This window comes from Alosa alosa, chromosome 19 (genome assembly GCF_017589495.1).
Source record: "Alosa alosa isolate M-15738 ecotype Scorff River chromosome 19, AALO_Geno_1.1, whole genome shotgun sequence".
Classification (NCBI taxonomy): Eukaryota; Metazoa; Chordata; class Actinopteri; order Clupeiformes; family Clupeidae; genus Alosa; species Alosa alosa.
The window spans coordinates 6944217-6965215 of record NC_063207.1 but is presented as its reverse complement, the minus strand read 5'-3'; the positions used below and the strand labels follow the sequence as shown (position 1 = coordinate 6965215).

The window sequence follows — 20999 nt, the reverse complement described above, 5'->3', positions numbered from 1 at the left end:
GTTTTTCTCACACTCTAACACAAAGCCTCTTAAGCAGTCAGGGCTCCTCAGCCTGCGCCCTGACACATACACACCCACACCCACCCACACACACACACACACACACACACACACACACACACACACACACACACACACACACACAGAGTCCTTTCAAAGGTAACCTTCATTCACAGATTTGTTTAAATGAAGCCTTCGTTAGACTGACAGACAGACAGAGAGAGAAAAAAAAGGAGAAAGAGGAAAAAGGAAAAAGGAGAAAGAGAGAGAGAGGGAAAAAAGAGAGAGAGAGAGAGAGAGAGAGAAAAAGGAGAGAGAGAGGAGAGAGAGAGGGAAAAAAGGAGAGAGAGAGAGAGAAAAAAAAGGGAAAAAGAGAGAGAAAAAAAAAAAGGAGAGAGCGGAGAACAACAATCCATTGATGTGTGTTTTTTTAGGGAGGAGTGTCTGCTGAAGGCGGTGTGTGTGTGTGTGTGTGTGTGTGTGTGTCTGAAAGAGAGAGAGGCGCGTTCGTTCCTTTGCCCCGCTGCCAAAATCACCCTCGCTGTCTCCAACCCCGCTGGCCCTCTCACGCCCCTCTCATGCCCCCCTTGCTTTCTGCCCCGCCGCTGGGGTGAGGGGAATTTAACCCCGCGGGGCTTTAATGAACCTCCCGTCCATCAGCCCTCTCTGCAGCGCAGCGCAGCGCAGTGCCGGGGGTAAAGGAACGCAGCGCAGAGTCCTCCTCTGTAGAAGATGCCCTGTGAGGGAATGCTCTGTGGTTTATTACGCGTCTGTCGGCGCACTGATATGAGAGATATGAGGCTCTGTGGTTTATTACGCCCGGCCACCGTACCACGCCGCTGTGAGGTGAGGTCATCCCTGTTTAATAAATGGAGCAGCAGAAGCACTTTATTCTGGACGTTTCCCCTGCAGAAAGGGCTCCAGTAAGGGTCGATTTGGCTCACTTAATGGCCTACTCTGAGTCAGCCCTGTGAGGAACAGCGATGTCTGCTTACATGCAATGCGATACCATTCTCTACCTCTCATATCTTTTGGAGAAGTGTGTGTGTGTGTGAGCGGTATTGTAGTACAGTCAGATTGAAATGGAGGTGTGTGTGTGCATATGTTTGTGTGTGAGGGGTAGTGGTGTTGCAGTGCACCCAGATTGAAACGGGTGTGTGTGTGGTAGTGACGTAGTGCAGCCAGGTTGAAATGTGTGTGTGGGATGTTGGAGTGCAGTCATGCTGAAGGGGAGCAGTGTGTTGGACACTGATGTGATAAGTGTGCCCTTGAGTTTCAGGAGGCAGGATCCTGAGAGAGAGAGAGGATGAGATTTTTGGATGAGATGGAGAGGGGAGGGCAAAGGGGTAAGTGAGGATGAGCTTTTGGCGTCTGTACCCCCAGATCCCCTGCTGTGTGTGTCCCAAAACACTCTCGGCTGGGGACGCGCTCCTTCACGCTCCAACACACACACCCCTGTCGCTCGAGAATCAGCAACGGCCCACAGCATTAAATATTGAGGCTTCCTGTGTGTAGGTGTGTGTGTGTGTGTATGTGTGTGTGGGTATTGTGTGTGTGTGTGGGTATTGTGTTGTAAACCAGGGACATGAGATTTGCTATTATACTTGAATGAATATAAATGCTTTTGCCAGATATGTGACGATTCAGGATCTTATCAACCATCTCCTGCTCCAGTTCCTCTGACGAACGCTGGAGATGCAGACTGAATTATAGAGGCTGTTTTTAGACGGGCTGTTTTCGTCTAGTGGCCGCCTAGTGCTTGAGTTTTGACTGTCTGGCTTTTGAACTTGTTTACTTTGTTGTGTCTGAGAAGTGTTGAAGTTTATTCGTCTGCAGGTCCTTATGTAAAATGGAAGAGGTATCATGAGCTATTCTTAATGGCTTGTCCCTGTAGTGAAAGTGAGAGAGACACAGAACTCTATTTCAGGCGGGGGCTTAAATTTAGCTGCCCTCTCTAGTGCCTGTCCAAATAGACAGGTGTACCTGCTGCCCTAAGCCTGCCAGTGCTTCTCTCACAGCCAAGTCTTTTAATGAAGTCATCTTGTGTTTTCATTTCTTCCCAGCCTTTCCCCACAGGAGTGTGTGTCTGAATACTGATTAGGTGTGTGTGTGTGTGCGTCTGTGTGTGTGCGTCTGTGTGTCTGTGTGTGCGTGCGTCTGTGTGTGCGTGGGTGTGCATATGTGTGTATATGTGTGCATCTGTGTGTGTGTGTGTGTTCACTTCCACTATGCTCCCTGTCTGTTGACTCCCTGTGTCGGCTCATCTCATCTATGCACTGCGAGTGTGTGTGTGTGTGTGTGTGTGTGTGTGTGTGTGTGTGTAACCAGACTGGATCATCTCTCTCACGGAGGACGTGTCGGGACTGGAAGCGGAGTCTGATGTCTTAATGCCGAGAGAGACGTGTCATGCATTCAGGAGACAGAAGCGTTAATATCTCTCTCTCATTCAGTTCCGCACACACAGCCTTTGGTTCCAACAATCAGCATGACAGGAACCCGAACCCCCCCCCCCTCCACCCCACCCCCAATGCTCTAAAGCTCATATTCGCCATTCAGCTCGTCTTCACAGGGAGATGTTATTTACCAAACAAGGGAAGGATTTGGCTGCTTTGTGTCGAGATCAAGGGACGCAAAGATGAGCGATAATCTGTTTTCACAGAGGGTGGCACAGTGTTGGCACAGACGATGCCAGCGGTTTGATGTCGTTGGCACCAGTGGTTTGGTGTTTGGAGTCAGCAGGAGACATCTTCACCGTCTCAGGAAAACAGTGACAGAGCCCCACCCTGGAGGGGAGCTTAACTCTCCCTTTGTGTGTGTGTTTGAATATGTGTGTATGTTTGAGTGAGTGTGTGTGTGTGTATGTGTCTGTGAGAGTGTGTGTGTGTGTGAAACACCCCATTCTGTTCCCACAGCTGTGGAGTTACCTTGCGGGCTCATCATAAGCTTCTGTATATCAATAATGAAAGCGTAAGCCGTTGTTATCCTCTATTAACACGCACACACGCGCACGCACACACACACACACACGCGCGCACACACACACACACCAGAAAGATGAGCTCTTTGTAGTATGTAACAAAGTAGGGGAGTATGAACACACACACACACACACACACACACAAATTCCACAACCCTAGTGAGTTGCTTTGGACAGAGAGTGTGTTAGTGTAGTAGATGTTCTGGTCCGCACAGTCTCTCGTGTTTGAGTGTGTGTAAGTTCTGAACCGTGAGAGTGTGTGTAAGTTCTGAACCGTGAGAGAGTGTGTTAGTTCTGAACCGTGAGAGTGTGTGTGTAGTTCTGAACCGTGAAAGTGTGTGTTAGTTCAGAGGACGCTGTGCTGTAGCAGTGGTCAGCACAACACAGTCCAGTCCAGCTGTACACTTCACACACACACACACACAGGGGGTCTTGTAGGCTGTCTGACTGGGGGTCTCTCTCTCTCTCTCTCACTCTCACACACTCACACACACACACACACACACACACACACACACACACACTGGGGGTCTCTCTCTCACTCACACACACACACAGGGGGTCTGTAGGCTGTCTGACTGGGGGTCTCTCTCTCACTCTCACACACACACACACACTGGGGGTCTGTAGGCTGTCTGACTGGGGGTAACTAACCATTAGCCCGCTGTGCTCCTGATCTCCATCTCCACGTGCAGAGTAAATATTTAATGAGTCAGCCTAAATATTGATGGGAATGTTATATTATTGACTGCGGTGCGGACTGAATTTCTGAGCTTTAAAAAAAAAAAAAAAGAAAGAAATGATAACAATCTGATGGAGCCAAGTATGCTTCCCGCTCACGCTCACACACACTCAAACTTCAGAGCTATGAGAAGCGTTTAATAAGTCTGGTGCCACTATTCACCAATCTCACACACACACACACACACACACACACACTCAAACTTCAGAGCTATGAGAAGCGTTTAATAAGTCTGACTCTGGTGCCACTATTCACCAAACACACACACACACTCCAGAGCTATGAGAAGCGTTTAATAAGTCTGGTGCCACTATTCACCAATCACACACACACACACACACACACACACACTCACACTCAAACTTCAGAACCATGAGAAGCGTTTAATAAGTCTGGGAGAGGGAGCACAGTGTGAGACTCTGCATCAGGCTGACCTTTTAACAGACTTCCAGAACGTTCTCTATCCACAGTGGAATCGAGTGGTCGGCCGGGAGGGAGGTTCGATCAATTAAATCTTGTATAAACTCTCCTTTATTACAGCAGACTAATGGTGACTGTAACTTTAACTGTAACTGGAGAGCTTCTGTTGCAGCAGCCACAGGCTAACACTGAAACATGACTACTGCAGCCAACAACCACACAACAGCAATGCCAATAATTATGTTTTTATTTGTGCATCATCTATCTCGTCATAACAATAATTATGTTTACAACTAACATCCACAGCAAGTCAAGTCAAATCTAGCAGGTAAGACAGAAGAGCGCAACAGGACACAATGACGTAACAGGACAGAATAATGAGACAGGATAGTCTTAACAAGACAGAATAATGTGACAGGATAGTCTTAACAGGACAGAATAATGTGACAAAAGAGAATTGCTTTAACATGAGAGAATAATGTGATGAGATAAAGTAGCATTAACATGAAAAATAACCTAACAGGAGAAAATAATGTGACAGGAGAGAATAGTGTTAACAGGGCCGAGTAGCAGTAACAGGAGAGAAGTGCCCATCAGGAGAGAGTAGCAGTAACAGGAGAGAAGTGCCCATCAGGAGAGAGTAGCATTAACAGGAGAGAAGTGCCCATCAGGAGAGAGTAGCAGTAACAGGAGAGAAGTGCCCATCAGGAGAGAGGAGAGAAGTGCCCATCAGGAGAGAGTAGCATTAAGTGGAGAGAAGTGCCCATCAGGAGAGAGTAGCATTAAGAGGAGAGAAGTGCCCATCAGGAGAGAGTAGCAGTAACAGGAGAGAAGTGCCCATCAGGAGAGAGTAGCATTAAGAGGAGAGAAGTGCCCATCATGGCGGACTGCTGTGTCCCAGCTGGAGTGGCTAGTTGCAGCAGTGCCTGAGGGGAGTAGCTGTCCGGTGATCAGTAACAGAACATGAGCTGAGGGAGGACAGACTCTAATGACAGGAGACAGGGAAGGTGTGTGTGTGTTTGTGTTTGTGTTTCTGTAAGTCAGACTGTGACAAGACATTGGGTTTTGCGTTGACACTTGAAAGAGCAGTGAAGAATTTAAGAAAGTGTGTGTGTGTGTGCTTGCTTGAGTGTAGCTTGTACCATATTTTTCCCAGCCTTCCTCAGCAGTGTTTTCTGTAAAACCAGTCCCCAGCAGGAAGTGTGTTTTGTGTGTGAGTGTAGGGCCCAGGTGGGGGTGGGGTGTGTATGTGTGTGGTGGGCATTGTTACCCCCTCCCCAGGGATTTGCATGTTAATGCCCCTGCTCTGCAGCTGCCCCCATTTCCCAGCATGCCTTGCGTCTCCTCCCGCGGGACACAAAAGGTCTGTCCAGGAGCCGCCCATGGCCCAGTGAACCTGCGCTCGGCTGTGCTCGCCGGGCGTCGGGTTTCGCCTGCTGGACCACTTCCTGTGCCGTTGTGCTGCTAGCCGCTCGCTGTCAGCGTTAGACGAGACCCGAGCGCTCTGTCGCTCTCTCTGCTAGCAGTCGTTAAAAAGACAACAACGCAAATGAAGTAAGAGGAAAGCTAGTGGCGAAGAACACACATTTCTACTAATACTACTCTGGCTGCTTTCTGCGTTGAATACAGAATTGGGCATCGTTAGCTCCACGGCTCTCTTAGCGGCTGGTCATCACGGGCTAATCCTCAATGCAAACAAGGAGCAGGGGGGAAACACAGAGCTGCTGTGTCCATGTCTGCCCTCAGCTGCCAGTCATCAGGTCCCTGTAGAGTCTGGGCCATGCAGGTCATTATCTGTGTGTGTGTGTGTGAGAGGGTGTTTTCCTGGTTCTCATGTCAAAAGGTGAAAGTCATCTGGGTTGTTTACATGGCATTTAGACTGTAAGGTCAGCCACCTGCTGCTGCTTGATCTCTACAGCTGTGTGTGTGTGTGTGTGTGTGGGAATCAAGTCGTCTGTGTCCTCATCATCTGATTAGTAGCTGGCTCTGACATGCTCTCTGCTTTCATTCCCTTCCCTTCTCTATTCAATCTTTTCCTTCCTTCATCTCTCTCTCTCCCTCCATCTCCCTTTCTCATCTTTCACTCTTATCACCTCTCCCTCTCTCCATCCCTCCTTGGCTCCTCCTTATCCCTCATTCCACTCCCTCTCTTTAACACTCCCTTCTTCCTGCTTTCCCCCCTTTCTTCCTCTCCTTCTCTGCCTTCCTGTCTTTTTCCCCTTTTTCTTCTTTTCCTCTTTCTCCCTTCTTCCCCCTCTCCTGCCCTCTTCTCTTACTGTGGTTGATCTGTGTGATGGTTGAATAAAGGCTATAAAAACTCACCTCTCACTCTCTCTCAATTTAATTGGCTTTATTAGCATGACTGTTCTTTTATAGTGTTGCCAAAGCAGTATAAAAATAATAACATGGTAATTGTGATAATAACAGTAGTGATAATATTCTCTCTGTCTCTGTGTTCCGTAGCCGTTCCACCCCATGGTGAACCTGCAGTGTTCTGCGGACCTGCGTCCGTTCCTGTGTGCGCTGTACGCTCCCGTGTGTATGGAGTACGGCCGAGTGTCCCTGCCCTGCCGCAGCCTGTGTGTCCACGCCAAGCGCGACTGCCACAAGCTCATGGACATGTTCGGGGTGGCCTGGCCCGACGAGATGGACTGCTCCAGGTCACTGTCACACCACACTACTCTCTCTGTGTGTGTGTGTGTGTGTGTGTGTGTGTGTGTGTGTGTGTGTGTGAGGGGGCAGGGTTGTCCACAGGGGATTTATTGATTGAATTGTGGTCACCAGGCTCCATATATGTCAGTATGCATTTCCTCATCTAGTGGATATATATACCCATTATACACCAGTCAGGACTGAGACATTAGAGTGTGTGTGTGTATGTGTGTGTGTGTGTGTGTGCGTCTGCGTGTGCGTCTGCGTGTGTGCGTGTATGTCTGCGTGTATGTCTGTGGTCAAGCAAAATATGTCTGCATGTAGGAAAATCTAAACATTTAGACATTTTTATTATTAAAATACTGTCTCGTATTTTATCATAGTCCCAGCCCTAGACCATCATTTCAGCTGAATATTATATTCATTACGCATACGGTCTTATTATATTATATTATATATATATTATATTCATTACGCATATGGTCTCATTGTATTATATATATATATTTTCATTATGCATATGGTCTTATTTATTGGCTGAGACTTTTTAACTACACTTAGTCTTTGACTTATTCATTACCCAACTGCTATAAATAAATGTATAAATAAATATTTAAAATAAATCCCAGGAGTATATGTGATCATATCAGATATCTCTGTACATGGGCAGCCAGTGTTAGCCTGAGCGGACATGTGCAGTCTGCTCCACTTTTAGACGTGTGTGCGTGTGTGTGTGCGTGTGCGCTGATGGTATATTTCTCCATCTCTCGACTCGCTCAGGTTCCCGGACTGTGACGAGTCGTACCCGCGCGCCGTGGTCCACTTTTGTGCGTGTGCGGTGTGTGTGTGCGCTGATGGTATATTTCTCCATCTCTCGACCCGCTCAGGTTCCCGGACTGTGACGAGTCGTACCCGCGCGCCGTGGACCTGCTGACCACAGAGACCGTGACGGCGGAGCCGCCCGTGTCGGTGCAGCGGGACTACGGCTTCTGGTGCCCGCGCGAGCTCAAGGTGGACCCCGAGCTGGGCTACTCTTTCCTGGGCGCGCGCGACTGCTCGGCCCCCTGCCCCAGCATGTACTTCCGCCGCCACGAGCTGGCCTTCGCCCGCTACTTCATCGGCGTGGTGTCCATCGTGTGCCTGTCGGCCACGCTCTTCACCTTCCTGACCTTCCTCATCGACATGACACGCTTCCGCTACCCGGAGCGGCCCATCATCTTCTACGCCGTCTGCTACATGATGGTGTCGCTGGTCTTCTTCCTGGGCTTCCTCCTGGAGGACCGCGTGGCCTGCAACGCCGCTAGCCCCGCGACCTTCCGCGCCGCCACGGTCACCCAGGGCTCGCACAACAAGGCCTGCACGCTCCTCTTCATGACTCTCTACTTCTTCACCATGGCGGGCAGCGTGTGGTGGGTGGTGCTGACCGTCACCTGGTTCCTGGCGGCCGTACCCAAGTGGGGCAGCGAGGCCATCGAGAAGAAGGCGCTGCTGTTCCACGCCACCGCCTGGGGCGTCCCGGGCCTGCTGACCATCACGCTGCTGGCGCTCAACAAGATCGAGGGAGACGGGGTCAGCGTGCAGCCATCGGGGCTCTCTGACGTGACCCGCATGCGCTGGTTCGTGCTGGCGCCGCTCGGGGTGGACGTGGTGCTGGGGGTCGGGCTGCTGCTGGCCGGCATCGTGGCGCTGAACCGCGTGCGCATGGAGATTCCGCTGGAGAAGGAGAACCAGGACAAGCTGGTCAAGTTCATGATCCGCATCGGCGTCTTCTCCGTGCTCTACCTGGTGCCGCTGCTGACCGTCATCGGCTGCCTCTTCTACGAGCAGAGCCACCGCCAGGTGTGGGAGACCACGTGGGTCAAGGAGCGCTGCAGGGACTACCACATACCCTGCCCATACCAGGTACGCACACACACACACTCTCTGGGTCAAGGAGGAGCACTGCATAGACCACATACCCTGCCCATACCAGGTACGAACGCACGCACACAAACACACACACACAATCTGGGAGCACTGCAGAGTATACCCTGCCCTTACTAGATACCAGGTACGAACACACACACACACACAGTGGAATAGCAGTCCCCAACAGGTGCACCGCACACCTGCAGTCAGCTCCAGTGTCGTGTGAACATCAAATGAGCCAGTTTGGACATCTCTCCATCAGTCCCCTTTCATCCCTACCGCCCCCCCCCTCCCCAATCAGATCTCTCTGTAGAGGAGCCACCCCCCAATCAAATGACTCTTTAAAAGCTGCTCCAGTTTGGTCGGGGACAGTAGAGCTCCTCTCTCTCGCGCTCGGCCCCTCTCACGCTCTCAGGGTTATGTGTCAAGTGGAGTCAAGTGTGTACACACACACACACACACACACACACACAGCTCTCAACACTAATAGGAGAGAGAGGGGGACCGCAGGAGAGAGAGAGAGAGAGAGAGAGAGGGGACCGCAGGAGAGAGAGAGAACGGCACAAGAGAGTAAAAGAGAAGTTTATTGTTCTAATTTAATGTGATGTCATACTGTTCTTTATTCTTTAGAGAGAGAGAGAGAGAGAGAGGTAGAATGAGTGAGAGAGAGAGAGAGAAAGAGAGAATGAGTGAGAGAGAGAGAATGAGTGAGAGAGAGAGAGAGAATGAGAATGAGTGAGAGAGAGAGAAAGAGAGAATGAGTGAGAGAGAGAGAGTGAGTAGAGAGAAACCAGTGATGAAGGGTCTGAGAGAAAGAGTGGAGGTTTCTGAAGCTGGAGAGACACTGGTGGAAGCTCTTTTCTCTCTCTCTCTCTCTCTCTGTGTGTGTGTGTGTGTGTGTGTGTGTGGAGTGTAGTGCTTCTCTGACTGAAAGCTCTTAGTAGAGGGAGCCTGAGGGGTAAACGTAGCCTAGAGGAGATACACTGACATTGCACAGAATCATTACACACACACACACACACACACACACACAGACACACACACCAGAGCTGTGTTCCTTTGTGCAACACCCTCAAAAGGGTTTGTGAAAAGGGCTAAGCAGGGTTGCACTCACTGTCATGGAACATACATCATACACATGCAGCATATCCACTCTGTCATACACTGGTGCAGGGGAGAAGGTGGGAGTAATATAGTGACACACACACACACACACACACCTCTGGGCACGCTCTTCTGTACGTGCTCCCGCGTACTCTGCCCACTCTCCCTATGGTTAGCTCACTTAATTATTCAGCACCTGAACATGAGAATCTGGATGTGTGGGTTTAGGAATGAGAAGTGTGTGTGTGTGTGAGAGAGAGAGAGAGAGAGAGAGAGAGAGAGCAAGGAGGCACATATCAGTGAGTGTTTCAGTGAGTTTAGGAATGGTGTATGTGTGTGAGAGAGCGAGAGAGCATATCGGTGTGTTTGTGAGTGGGTATAGTGAGAGGTGGTTCGAGTTCATCTAAGTGGTGGGTGGAATGAGTGTGTGTGTGTGTGTGTGTGTTTGTGCATTTGAGCGTGCGTATAACTGAGTGGTGAGGTGTGTGTGTGGATGATTGCCTGCAGATCCTCTCTCGGTATCTCTTTCTGTGTGTTCATTTGAGGGCTTGTTAAGTCACGCTCTGCTGATTGCATTGTGTGTGTGTGTGTGTGTGTCTGCTTCAGTGGTATATTTGAGTCAAGGGACAAGCGCTGAAGGATGAGTTTGTTTTGTAACGCTGGAGATGGTGGAGGGGGCCTGGTGTGTGTATGTTTGTGTGTGTGTGTGTGTGTGCCCTCAAAGACCCTGCTGAAAGCTGATGAAAAGCTATCAGCACCTCCCAATCACCTCCAGCTAATCCGTCGACAGCGAGAGAAAGTGATTCCTTCAGCCGAGATTCAGTCAGTTCCTTCCAGTTACACACACTTTTCTTTCACGCGCAGTCCTCGTACACACACACACATACACACACACACACACACACACACCTGCACACACACACACACACACATTTCCACACGCCGCTGTTACACACACACATTTCGCACACACACGCCAGACACACACACACACACGCCTTCTGCACAGGGCTGCAGACACACACACACACACACACACACACACACGCTAGACACACACACACACACACACACACATCACACACACACACACACAGGAACCCTCCTGGCTTATGAGATTTTCTCTGTCTAGGGAGGGAAAGATGCTGTGGCCTATCAAAATAAATAAACAATTCTTAATGTTAAATTCAGTTCTTTATAAACATACATTTGTATGCTATGAATTCCCGTGTGTGTGTGTGTTGTAGTGTGACACACACTCCACTGATCCCCTGTGGCACGTGTCTGTTCAAGACTGACGTGTGTGTCTGGGCATCATTGTTAAAAAAGGGTGTTGAGATGCCACAAGAGCAAATATACACACTGGTATGTGTGTGGCAATGTATGTGGATGAGTTTGTGCACACATGGGTCAGTAGCTGTGTGTGTGTGTGTGTGTGTGTAAGCTCATAGAGATTGTGTAACCCACCTGCTGGATGAGCTCAGACACTGGCTATTGTTTTAGACTAAAATCATCATGGACTGACCCTGTAAGTGAGAATGTGAGAAATCGTTGCACACACACACACACACACACACTTTTCAACAGCTAATAACTGTGGAATTCATATTGGAAATGATGGAGGTGTGAAGATGGCAGAGTATCAAATTCAGAAGAGTAAATGAATGAGGTTTTGTTTGAGTGTGTGTGTGTGTGTGTGTGTGTCCCATCCTGGTCCCTCTTTCTGTCCCACTGGGAGCATGTCTGGTCTCAGGAATTCCAATTTTGCTTGGTGTCATCTGATAGCTCCTGTGAGGTTCCTGTTCTTTCTGTCTGTGTGTGTGTGTGTGGTAGACATGGCACAAATTTGTGTTTGTGTATGTGTGCATGAGGGTTGGACTTCCAAGTCTTCAATATTACTCTGTGGGGGTGAAACTGCCAGTCCTTATTTCAAGTGTGTGTGTGTTTTGTGTTTTTGGATGTGTCACTTATTTGACTGCATCGCTGGAATCAACTTTGTGTGTGTGTGTGTGTGTGTGTGGAGTGTAGTGCTTCTCTGACTGAAAGCTCTTAGTAGAGGGAGCCTGAGGGGTAAACGTAGCCTAGAGGAGATACACTGACATTGCACAGAATCATTACACACACACACACACACACACACACACACACAGACACACACACCAGAGCTGTGTTCCTTTGTGCAACACCCTCAAAAGGGTTTGTGAAAAGGGCTAAGCAGGGTTGCACTCACTGTCATGGAACATACATCATACACATGCAGCATATCCACTCTGTCATACACTGGTGCAGGGGAGAAGGTGGGAGTAATATAGTGACACACACACACACACACACACCTCTGGGCACGCTCTTCTGTACGTGCTCCCGCGTACTCTGCCCACTCTCCCTATGGTTAGCTCACTTAATTATTCAGCACCTGAACATGAGAATCTGGATGTGTGGGTTTAGGAATGAGAAGTGTGTGTGTGTGTGAGAGAGAGAGAGAGAGAGAGAGAGAGAGCAAGGAGGCACATATCAGTGAGTGTTTCAGTGAGTTTAGGAATGGTGTATGTGTGTGAGAGAGCGAGAGAGCATATCGGTGTGTTTGTGAGTGGGTATAGTGAGAGGTGGTTCGAGTTCATCTAAGTGGTGGGTGGAATGAGTGTGTGTGTGTGTGTGTGTGTGTTGTGCATTTGAGCGTGTAACTGAGTGGTGAGGTGTGTGTGTGGATGATTGCCTGCAGATCCTCTCTCGGTATCTCTTTCTGTGTGTTCATTTGAGGGCTTGTTAAGTCACGCTCTGCTGATTGCATTGTGTGTGTGTGTGTGTGTCTGCTTCAGTGGTATATTTGAGTCAAGGGACAAGCGCTGAAGGATGAGTTTGTTTTGTAACGCTGGAGATGGTGGAGGGGGCCTGGTGTGTGTATGTTTGTGTGTGTGTGTGTGTGTGCCCTCAAAGACCCTGCTGAAAGCTGATGAAAAGCTATCAGCACCTCCCAATCACCTCCAGCTAATCCGTCGACAGCGAGAGAAAGTGATTCCTTCAGCCGAGATTCAGTCAGTTCCTTCCAGTTACACACACTTTTCTTTACGCAGCAGTCCTCATGTACACACACACATACACACACACACACACACACACTCGCGCACACACACACACACACACGCACACACGCTCGCACACACACACACACGCTCGCACACACACGCTCGCACACACACACACACGCTCGCGCACACACACACACACACACACACACACGCTCGCACACACACACACACACACACACACACACGCTCGCACACACACACACACAGGAACCCTCCTGGCTTATGAGATTTTCTCTGTCTAGGGAGGGAAAGATGCTGTGGCTATCAAAGTAAATAAACAATTCTTAATGTTAAATTCAGTTCTTTATAAACATACATTTGTATGCTATGAATTTCCCAGTGTGTGTGTGTGTGTGTTGTAGTGTGACACACACTCCACTGATCCCTGTGGCACGTGTCTGTTCAAGACTGACGTGTGTGTCTGGGCATCATTGTTAAGGGTGTTGAGATGCCACAGAGCAAATATACACACTGGTATGTGTGTGGCAATGTATGTGGATGAGTTTGTGCACACATGGGTCAGTAGCTGTGTGTGTGTGTGTGTGTGTGTGTAAGCTCATAGAGATTGTGTAACCCACCTGCTGGATGAGCTCAGACACTGGCTATTGTTTTAGACTAAAATCATCATGGACTGACCCTGTAAGTGAGAATGTGAGAAATCGTTGCACACACACACACACACACACACACTTTTCAACAGCTAATAACTGTGGAATTCATATTGGAAATGATGGAGGTGTGAAGATGGCAGAGTATCAAATTCAGAAGAGTAAATGAATGAGGTTTTGTTTGAGTGTGTGTGTGTGTGTGTGTGTGTCCATCCTGGTCCCTCTTTCTGTCCCACTGGAGCATGTCTGGTCTCAGGAATTCCAATTTTGCTTGGTGTCATCTGATAGCTCCCTGTGAGGTTCCTGTTCTTTCTGTCTGTGTGTGTGTGTGTGTGGTAGACATGGCACAAATTTGTGTTTGTGTATGTGTGTGCATGAGGGTTGGACTTCCAAGTCTTCAATATTACTCTGTGGGGTGAAACTGCCAGTCCTTATTTCAAGTGTGTGTGTGTTTTGTGTTTTGGATGTGTCACTTATTTGACTGCATCGCTGGAATCAACTTTGTGTGTCTTTGTGAAGAACATCCCGGGCCTTCAACTGTGTGTGTGTGCAAGACTGGTGAAGAGCCTACAGTATATTGCCAGTTTGTTAGTCTCACATGACTAGTTTAAGTGCCCAGGTGGTGAGGCCATGGAGACAGCAAGAGGTGTGTGTGTGTGAGAGTGTGAGAGAGAGAGTGTGTGTGTGTGTGTGGGAGAGAGAGAGAGAGAAGTAGAGAGAGAAGTAGCCTTTGTGTGTGCTGCTCTACTATTTGTGCTCGGAGGAGAAGGCTGGATTGTCCGAGAGCAATGAGCTGTGCAGTCTGAAGGAGTGAAACACACACACACACACACTCCAAAGCTTGCACAAACTTCTACTTAAAATGGACTCCCTCTCAAGAAAATATCTACAATATGCAGTTATACTCCTACACACACACACACACAAACTCTCTCTATCAGTGTGTGTGTTCATGTTGAAGAAGGCTAGTCGTGCTTTAGCAATATTTTTTGGTGCGTGTTTGCAACTTAAGTGTGTGTGTTTACCTCTAATATATGTATGTGTGTTTGCCTCTAATATCTGTGTGCGTGCGTGCGTGCGCATGTGTGTGTGTGTGTGTGCGTGCATCTAATGTAAGTATGTATGTGTGTGTGTGTGTCCATCCATCTAATGTATGTATGTGTGCATGTGTGTGTTTGCCTCTAACGTGTGTATGTTTTGCAGGTGGAGGAGACGGGTAGGCCCGCCCTGGTGCTCTTGCTGATGAAGTACCTGATGGGGCTGGTGGTGGGCATCCCCTCCGTCTTCTGGGTCGGCAGCAAGAAGACCTGCTTTGAGTGGGCCAGCTTCCTGCAAGGCCGCCGACGCAAGGAGTAAGTTCTGTGTGTGTGTGTTTGAGTGAGAGGTTTAGTCATGTACAGTGTGCTCTTTTAAACCTTGACAAAGTTACTGTGCATTAGGGAGGGGCTGTTGCTGAGTGTGTGTGTGTGTGTGTGTGTGTGTGTGTGTGTGTGTGTGTGTGTGTGTGTGTGTGTGTGTGTGTGTGTGTGGGTCACAGCTGCAAAGGCAGTATGATTGGTATGGACGATTGATCTGTAACACTATGTGTGGAATGGGGTAAAGCTTGCACCCCAAACCCCCTGCAGTAAAGTGTGTGTGTGTGTGTGGTGCGCCTGGCCAGTCTGCTGGTTCTGCTTGAGTGGTTCTTTGGGAATGTGGGCTGTGGGGACAGAGAGGCTTAAGAGGGCGCAAGTCCCCCATCCCCAGCCTCAGGCAGTGCCTATGGTAGTAAACCCTGCTTTATTCCTATGGTAGTAAACCCTGCTTTATTCCTATGGTAGTAAACCCTGCTTTATTCCTATGGTAGTAAACTGTGCTCTATTCTTATTCTTCATCCGTGCTCGTGATCCTCCTGCCCCTATTAACAGTCTTAACTTCTCCCTCGGTGACCTTCCCGGTGTGGCCACCATCTCCCCCCCCCCTTGTCCCTCTCCCTGCCCCACACACCTCCACCTTCCCCCTCTCCCTCGGCTCCTCGTTCCGACAAACTCTTCCCGGCGGTCCCGTCCCGGCTGTCCCCCTCTCCCGCTCCCTTCCCTCCCCCTCGCCCAGCAGCAGCGCCGTGAACGAGAGCCGCCAGGTCCTCCAGGAGCCGGACTTCGCTCAGTCCCTGCTGCTGCGTGACCCCGCGACCCCCGTCGTCAGGAAGTCGAGGGGGACGTCGACGCAGGGCACCTCCACTCACGCCTCCTCCACCCACCTGGCCATGGCCGACGAGGAGCGCAGCCGAGCGGGGAGCATCCACAGCCGCATCAGCAGCTACCACGGCAGCCTGCACCGCTCCAGAGACGGCAGGTAAGGCACCAACCAACCCACTCACCGTGCTAACCGCTAATGCTACAGCACCAACACCAAACAAAACCAACCCACTCCGCTAATAACCGCTAATGCTCCAGCACCAATACCAAACAAAACCAACCCACTTCACCGTGCTAACCGCTAACACTACAGCATCAATACCAAACAAAACCACCCCACTCTCCGTGCTAACCGCTAATGCTCCAGCACCAATGCTAAACAAAAAAAAACCATCACGCTAACTGCTAATGCAACAGCACCAATACTAAACAAAACCAATTGGCTTTGCCAACGTCTGACGCAAATGCACCAAACTGTGATGCTAAATACCCCATTCCTAAAAAGCACCAATCCACCACGATAACTGCTAATGCTACAGCAACAACCTTAAAGAGCTACACCAACTCCTGATACAACCACACCAATCCTAAAAGGAACCAATCCAGCATGTTAACCACTAATGCTACAGCAACACCAACTCTAAACAAAACTAACACCAACCTACCATGCTAACCACTAATGTCAGTGGTTACAACTAATGCTACAGCACTAACCCTCAACAACACTTAACACTAACCACTAATGGTAAAGTTCCAATCTGGTGAGTGGCTAGAGTGACGCCTCAGCATATTGTACATCTTTCTGGAGATGAAAAAGGAGAATGTAAAGACTTTGTCATAAAGAAAGGAATCTTAACAGACTGAGCAGCTTAAGTTAAAATGCTATTTGCAAGTTAAGTTTATAGCTCTCATATCAATTATGAAGTTTTTAGGATCTCACTATACTGTGCTATAATAAGGTACTGTAGTAGAACTGAACACGAATCCTTGTTTTTGGCTGCTGGATGGATACATAGCAAACAAGAAGCAAACAGTTGATGTGAGATTGACAGACTCACTGAGACTATTTATTTGGCTTTAGATGCATTGAAGTTGATGGATTTTTTTCCCTCTCTTTAGAATGAGACGGAACATAAAAGCATGAGTCTCACCCAAATACATGTAAGTTGGCTACCTTGGCAAATAGTTTGATCTCAAGTTAAAATGCTGTGTGCTAAATCTAGCCAAGCTCTAATTTTCAGTTAGAGTGCAGAGGGGTGGAAGGCCCTTGAGATAAAGTGCCTTTCACAGATGCATTCCTGAATGGCTCGCCAGCCTGAGCCGTCGCACGGATAGCAGGTTAAGCAGCCACGCTTCTCAGATGAGTCAAAAGATTAAATTCAAAATGGCCTCAAGCGAGAGTGATTTTAATACTCCTCTCCTCACCACGACTCGATGGCAGAAAGTAACGGAGGCGGCTAGCTTCAGTGGGTCTCTACTGAATGAGGGAATAGGATATGTTTGGCTTGCTCTAGCTTCCTCTTATTTGGCTCAGGGACGGGAAAGCACTGAAAAGCTTAACTTTGGCATTTATTTGTTTACACAGGTTTGACACTAATTAATGTCTAAGGTCTTCAAAGCTAAAATGATAAATATAGTTGCAGTAATGATTTTGATTAAGTTTTATTTAGTATAATTTGTATTTTGTATATTTAGTATATTCTTTATCTTCTACTGTCCTTATTGCTTAGTTGTGTTTTTATATTATATACTTTTATTACTTTTTCTGCTGTTATTGAATGTGTGTGTGTGTGTTGTCTGTATGCTACTGTGACCTTGAATTTCCCCTAGGGATCAATAAAGTATATCTATCTATCTATCTATCTATCAACTCCCTTTCATTTCAAAATGGCATCAGCAGTATCCCCGTAGTTGTAAAGAACCTAAAGCTAGATAGCTAAGAAAGAAAACTTCAAATAAGAAGCAATACTGTACATTTATTAATGTCCCCAAGCTAAACCCCTAAACACTTTGATACTCCAGACATCAGAACAGACTTCTTAGATAGTTTCAGATGGCCTTAAGCTACACTGGAGTTTCATCTGAAAACTGGTCCAGTTGTGTAAGGCACTGATGAGAAAAAAATGACAAGGTGCAGTGAATGTTGCACAAGAGAGAATAAACAGGAATAACCTCCAGTCAGTAGAGAGGAGGTGAGCTCAACTTTCTTTCCATCTCTCTTCTCTCAAGGTACACCCCCTGTACGTACCGTGGCGCTGAAGAGCGAGCACCCTATGGCAGCATGCCCCGCCTTAACGAGCAAGTCCCCTCTCGTCACGGAAGCGTTCAAGACCTGGACAGCCGACCGCGGCACGGCAGCCTGAGCCTCAGCCACGCCTCTGCCTCTGTGGCCGGTGCCCCCATCTCCTCCCCCCTCCATGCCCCCGCCACCCCCACGAGCGTCACGCACGGCTCCGGCATCAGCCGCGTCGAAGAGGAGGACGGGGCCAGCGCGTAACCCGCGGAAACGGGAGCGGGAACCTCCTGACGGACAGACTGGTGATTTTTTTTATTTGGCTCAGACTGCATGAGCGTGTGTGTGTGTCAAGAAGTGTCTGTGTGTGGTGCAGAACTGCGGACAGTTGATCTGACGTCTTGTGAGACACCGTGCGGACTCGTCTCGTCAGAAGTGGGGAAGGCGCTAACTTGACCACTACGCACCTCTCGCCCCTCAGGTCGTCCGCTTTGAACAGAGGCCACGCCACGACAGCTGGGTGTGTAAGTGTGTGTGTCACTCAGACCTATGGTGGTCCCCCTGGTGACGCACAAAGACGCGCACACACACACACACACACACACACACACACACACACACACACACACACACACACACACACACACACACACACACACACACACACACACACACATGACACTGCTGTGTACTGACTGCTAATCCAATAAGACTTGATGTGTTTTCTACTGTGAATATAACAAGGGGAAGCTGGGAAGGCAGTAATGTATGTATCCGAATTGTCAAAGTTCCACATGTGGAATTTTTATTGCTACTGTTTGCCTATGGGCTGGACAGGCCTACTGTCTGTTCCTACTGTTTATGAGTTCAACTGACCTGCTGTCGGTGCTGTACTGTGATCGGAGATTAGAGGGGAAGAACCAGAGAAGTTGGGGAGAAAGCAAAGAGGAAGAGGATGAGGAGGAGGAGGAGGGGGAGAACAGAAGTCAAGAGGAGAAGAAAGAAAACGAAAGAACAGAAAGAGAGGGAAGGAGGGGAAGACGAGCTAGAGTAGAGGAGAAAACGGGATGGGGATCGGGAACGGGATCAGGATGGGGATGGGGGATGGGGGAGGGGGATCGGGAGGTGAGGGGGTTGTTAGTAGGCAGCTGTCTGGAGATCAGACCAGGAATTTCTCACCTGCTGCTGAAGGGTCCTCTTCCCCTCCAGATTAGCACGTTACCACTGAACCCGAGTCAGCATCAAAGCAGATCTGTGCTCCCCTCTGGTGCAACATCACACCATGCAAGACCTCTCTCTCTCTCTCTCTCTCTCAACCCCCCGCAGACTCCGTCAGGAGCTCAAAGGTTTTGACAGAGAGGAGCGAGAAAGAGAAGGAGAGAGCGAGAAGAGAGAAATGTGTGTGTAGGTTTGGGAGCGGTTGCTGCATATGTTCCAGGCTCAGGGCCAGTGCTTGTGTTCAAATGTCAGAAGATTATGGATTGACTGGGTTACGAACTTTGATGGTGTGTGTGTGAAGATGTGGCTTGCATGCGAGTGTGTCTGTGCTCACTCTCTATAGTGCTTTATCTGTGTGTGCCGTGGCACTTTTCCTCAGCGATTTCTGCTCCACAAACCTCAACGCCGGATATGCTCAGTCATTTACCCCCTTGCCCCCCACTCTCCCTCCCTCTCTCTCTCCCTCTCTTACCCCCACTCTCCCTCGCTCTCTTGCCCCCAGACCACCCTCCATCTCTCACTCCCCTGGACCATTCCTCTGAGCCTACCTCATGAGTTTGGGGCTGGGGGTGGGTGGGGGTATTTACCCACACAAAGGCAGAGGGGCCTCTTGGCGTACTCCCGTCCAAGTACACACACACCTGAACCACCTGGTACCCTAGAATTGAACCCACAACTTTTTGGGCTAGCGTGTAATAGTCTGAAAAGCTGTGAGTTCAAAACCCCGCGTTGCTCCAGGGAGAATGGACCCATGTAATATAATTGGCATAGTAATTCTAAGTCATAGTAAGTGGCTTTGGATAAATGAATCTAATGAATCCAAAATGAATAAAGGTAATTAATGTAATAAAAAAATCCTTGAATTTCCCCTTGGGGATCAATAAAGTATCTATCTATCTAAAAATCTAAAAGTAGTGGTAAAAAAGAGATAATAAAAGTACTCAAATCTTTACTGTTAAGTTATTTTTTTAGTATTTTTTTTTTATCAAACATAATTAGATTAAAACTTTTAGACTATTTGATTAAAATCCATCAGTTGTGGGCAGTTGTAGAATTTTTAAGGACTCTCCTCCATTAAGGGCTCCTCTCTTTATAGACTTTAAATATTACGAGTAACAGCCAGATTATTTCATTAGCCAGGTGGAATCTGGTGTGTACTAGCTTGGCTGGAATGAAACTCTGGGGCGTCCTCTGGCCTGTGTGTGGAGACCACATCGCTCCCCAGACCCAGCCTCCGCCCTCGCCTTCTCCACCCGCCCCTCTCCATGGTGTGGACGTACAGGTCCACAGACACAGAATCCAAGCCACGTTTTGGCTCCAACCGGTGGTGTAGTCTACGTGATAAGCAGGACTACGCAGTATACCCACTTAAAATAGGCAAGGATACGTATTAACATTTGGGGTTGATCACAGTATATCCACTACAGCTAACTTCTACATTACAGTACATACACTACAGCTAACTAGACTACACCACTGGCTCCAACCATGCATTGATCCTGCAGGTTTTGCCTGCCGTGCCATGCTTAGGCTACCTGTTTGGAGTACTACTAGGCGTCATCCTTGAAACCACGGACTCGTCTGAACCGGACCTCCACACCTAACCCTATAGTGAACAAGTGCTCTACTGTCTGTGTGCTACTGTGACTATTATGCAAACCTTCAGAAGAACCACGGAAAGCTCTGGAAGCGCCGCAGTGTTCTACGCTGCACCGGCTCCAGGGCGTCCCTCCTAACCACTCCCCAAGTGCTCATGTCCATATGCAGCTTGTGGCGCCCGCTCAGTGTCTTCAACGCGGCTCCAACCGCCAGGAACAACACACGTCACGTCACTACACCCAGAATGCAACTGTCGCTTGTGCCAAATGTGA

General features: G+C 48.8%; 1 protein-coding gene across 3 annotated transcripts in view; it reads left to right on the top strand.

Moving 5' to 3' along the window:
- Nucleotides 1–18511, top strand: part of LOC125284436 (frizzled-3-like) — a 32061-nt gene extending 13550 nt beyond the window's left edge. Inside the window, exons 3-8 of one of the 3 annotated variants that reach the window (XM_048228378.1) lie at nucleotides 6603–6799; nucleotides 7679–8693; nucleotides 14704–14852; nucleotides 15592–15834; nucleotides 16797–16838; nucleotides 17907–17995. In XM_048228378.1, coding sequence (XP_048084335.1) covers nucleotides 6603–6799; nucleotides 7679–8693; nucleotides 14704–14852; nucleotides 15592–15834; nucleotides 16797–16821 — 1629 coding nt within the window. In that variant the 3' untranslated portion in view covers nucleotides 16822–16838; nucleotides 17907–17995. Of the gene's footprint in view, nucleotides 1–6602; nucleotides 6800–7678; nucleotides 8694–14703; nucleotides 14853–15591; nucleotides 15835–16796; nucleotides 16839–17906 lie in introns of all 3 variants that reach the window. The other 2 variants (XM_048228377.1, XM_048228375.1) reach the window with 2 other exon arrangements.
- Nucleotides 18512–20999: the final 2488 nt, after the last annotated feature.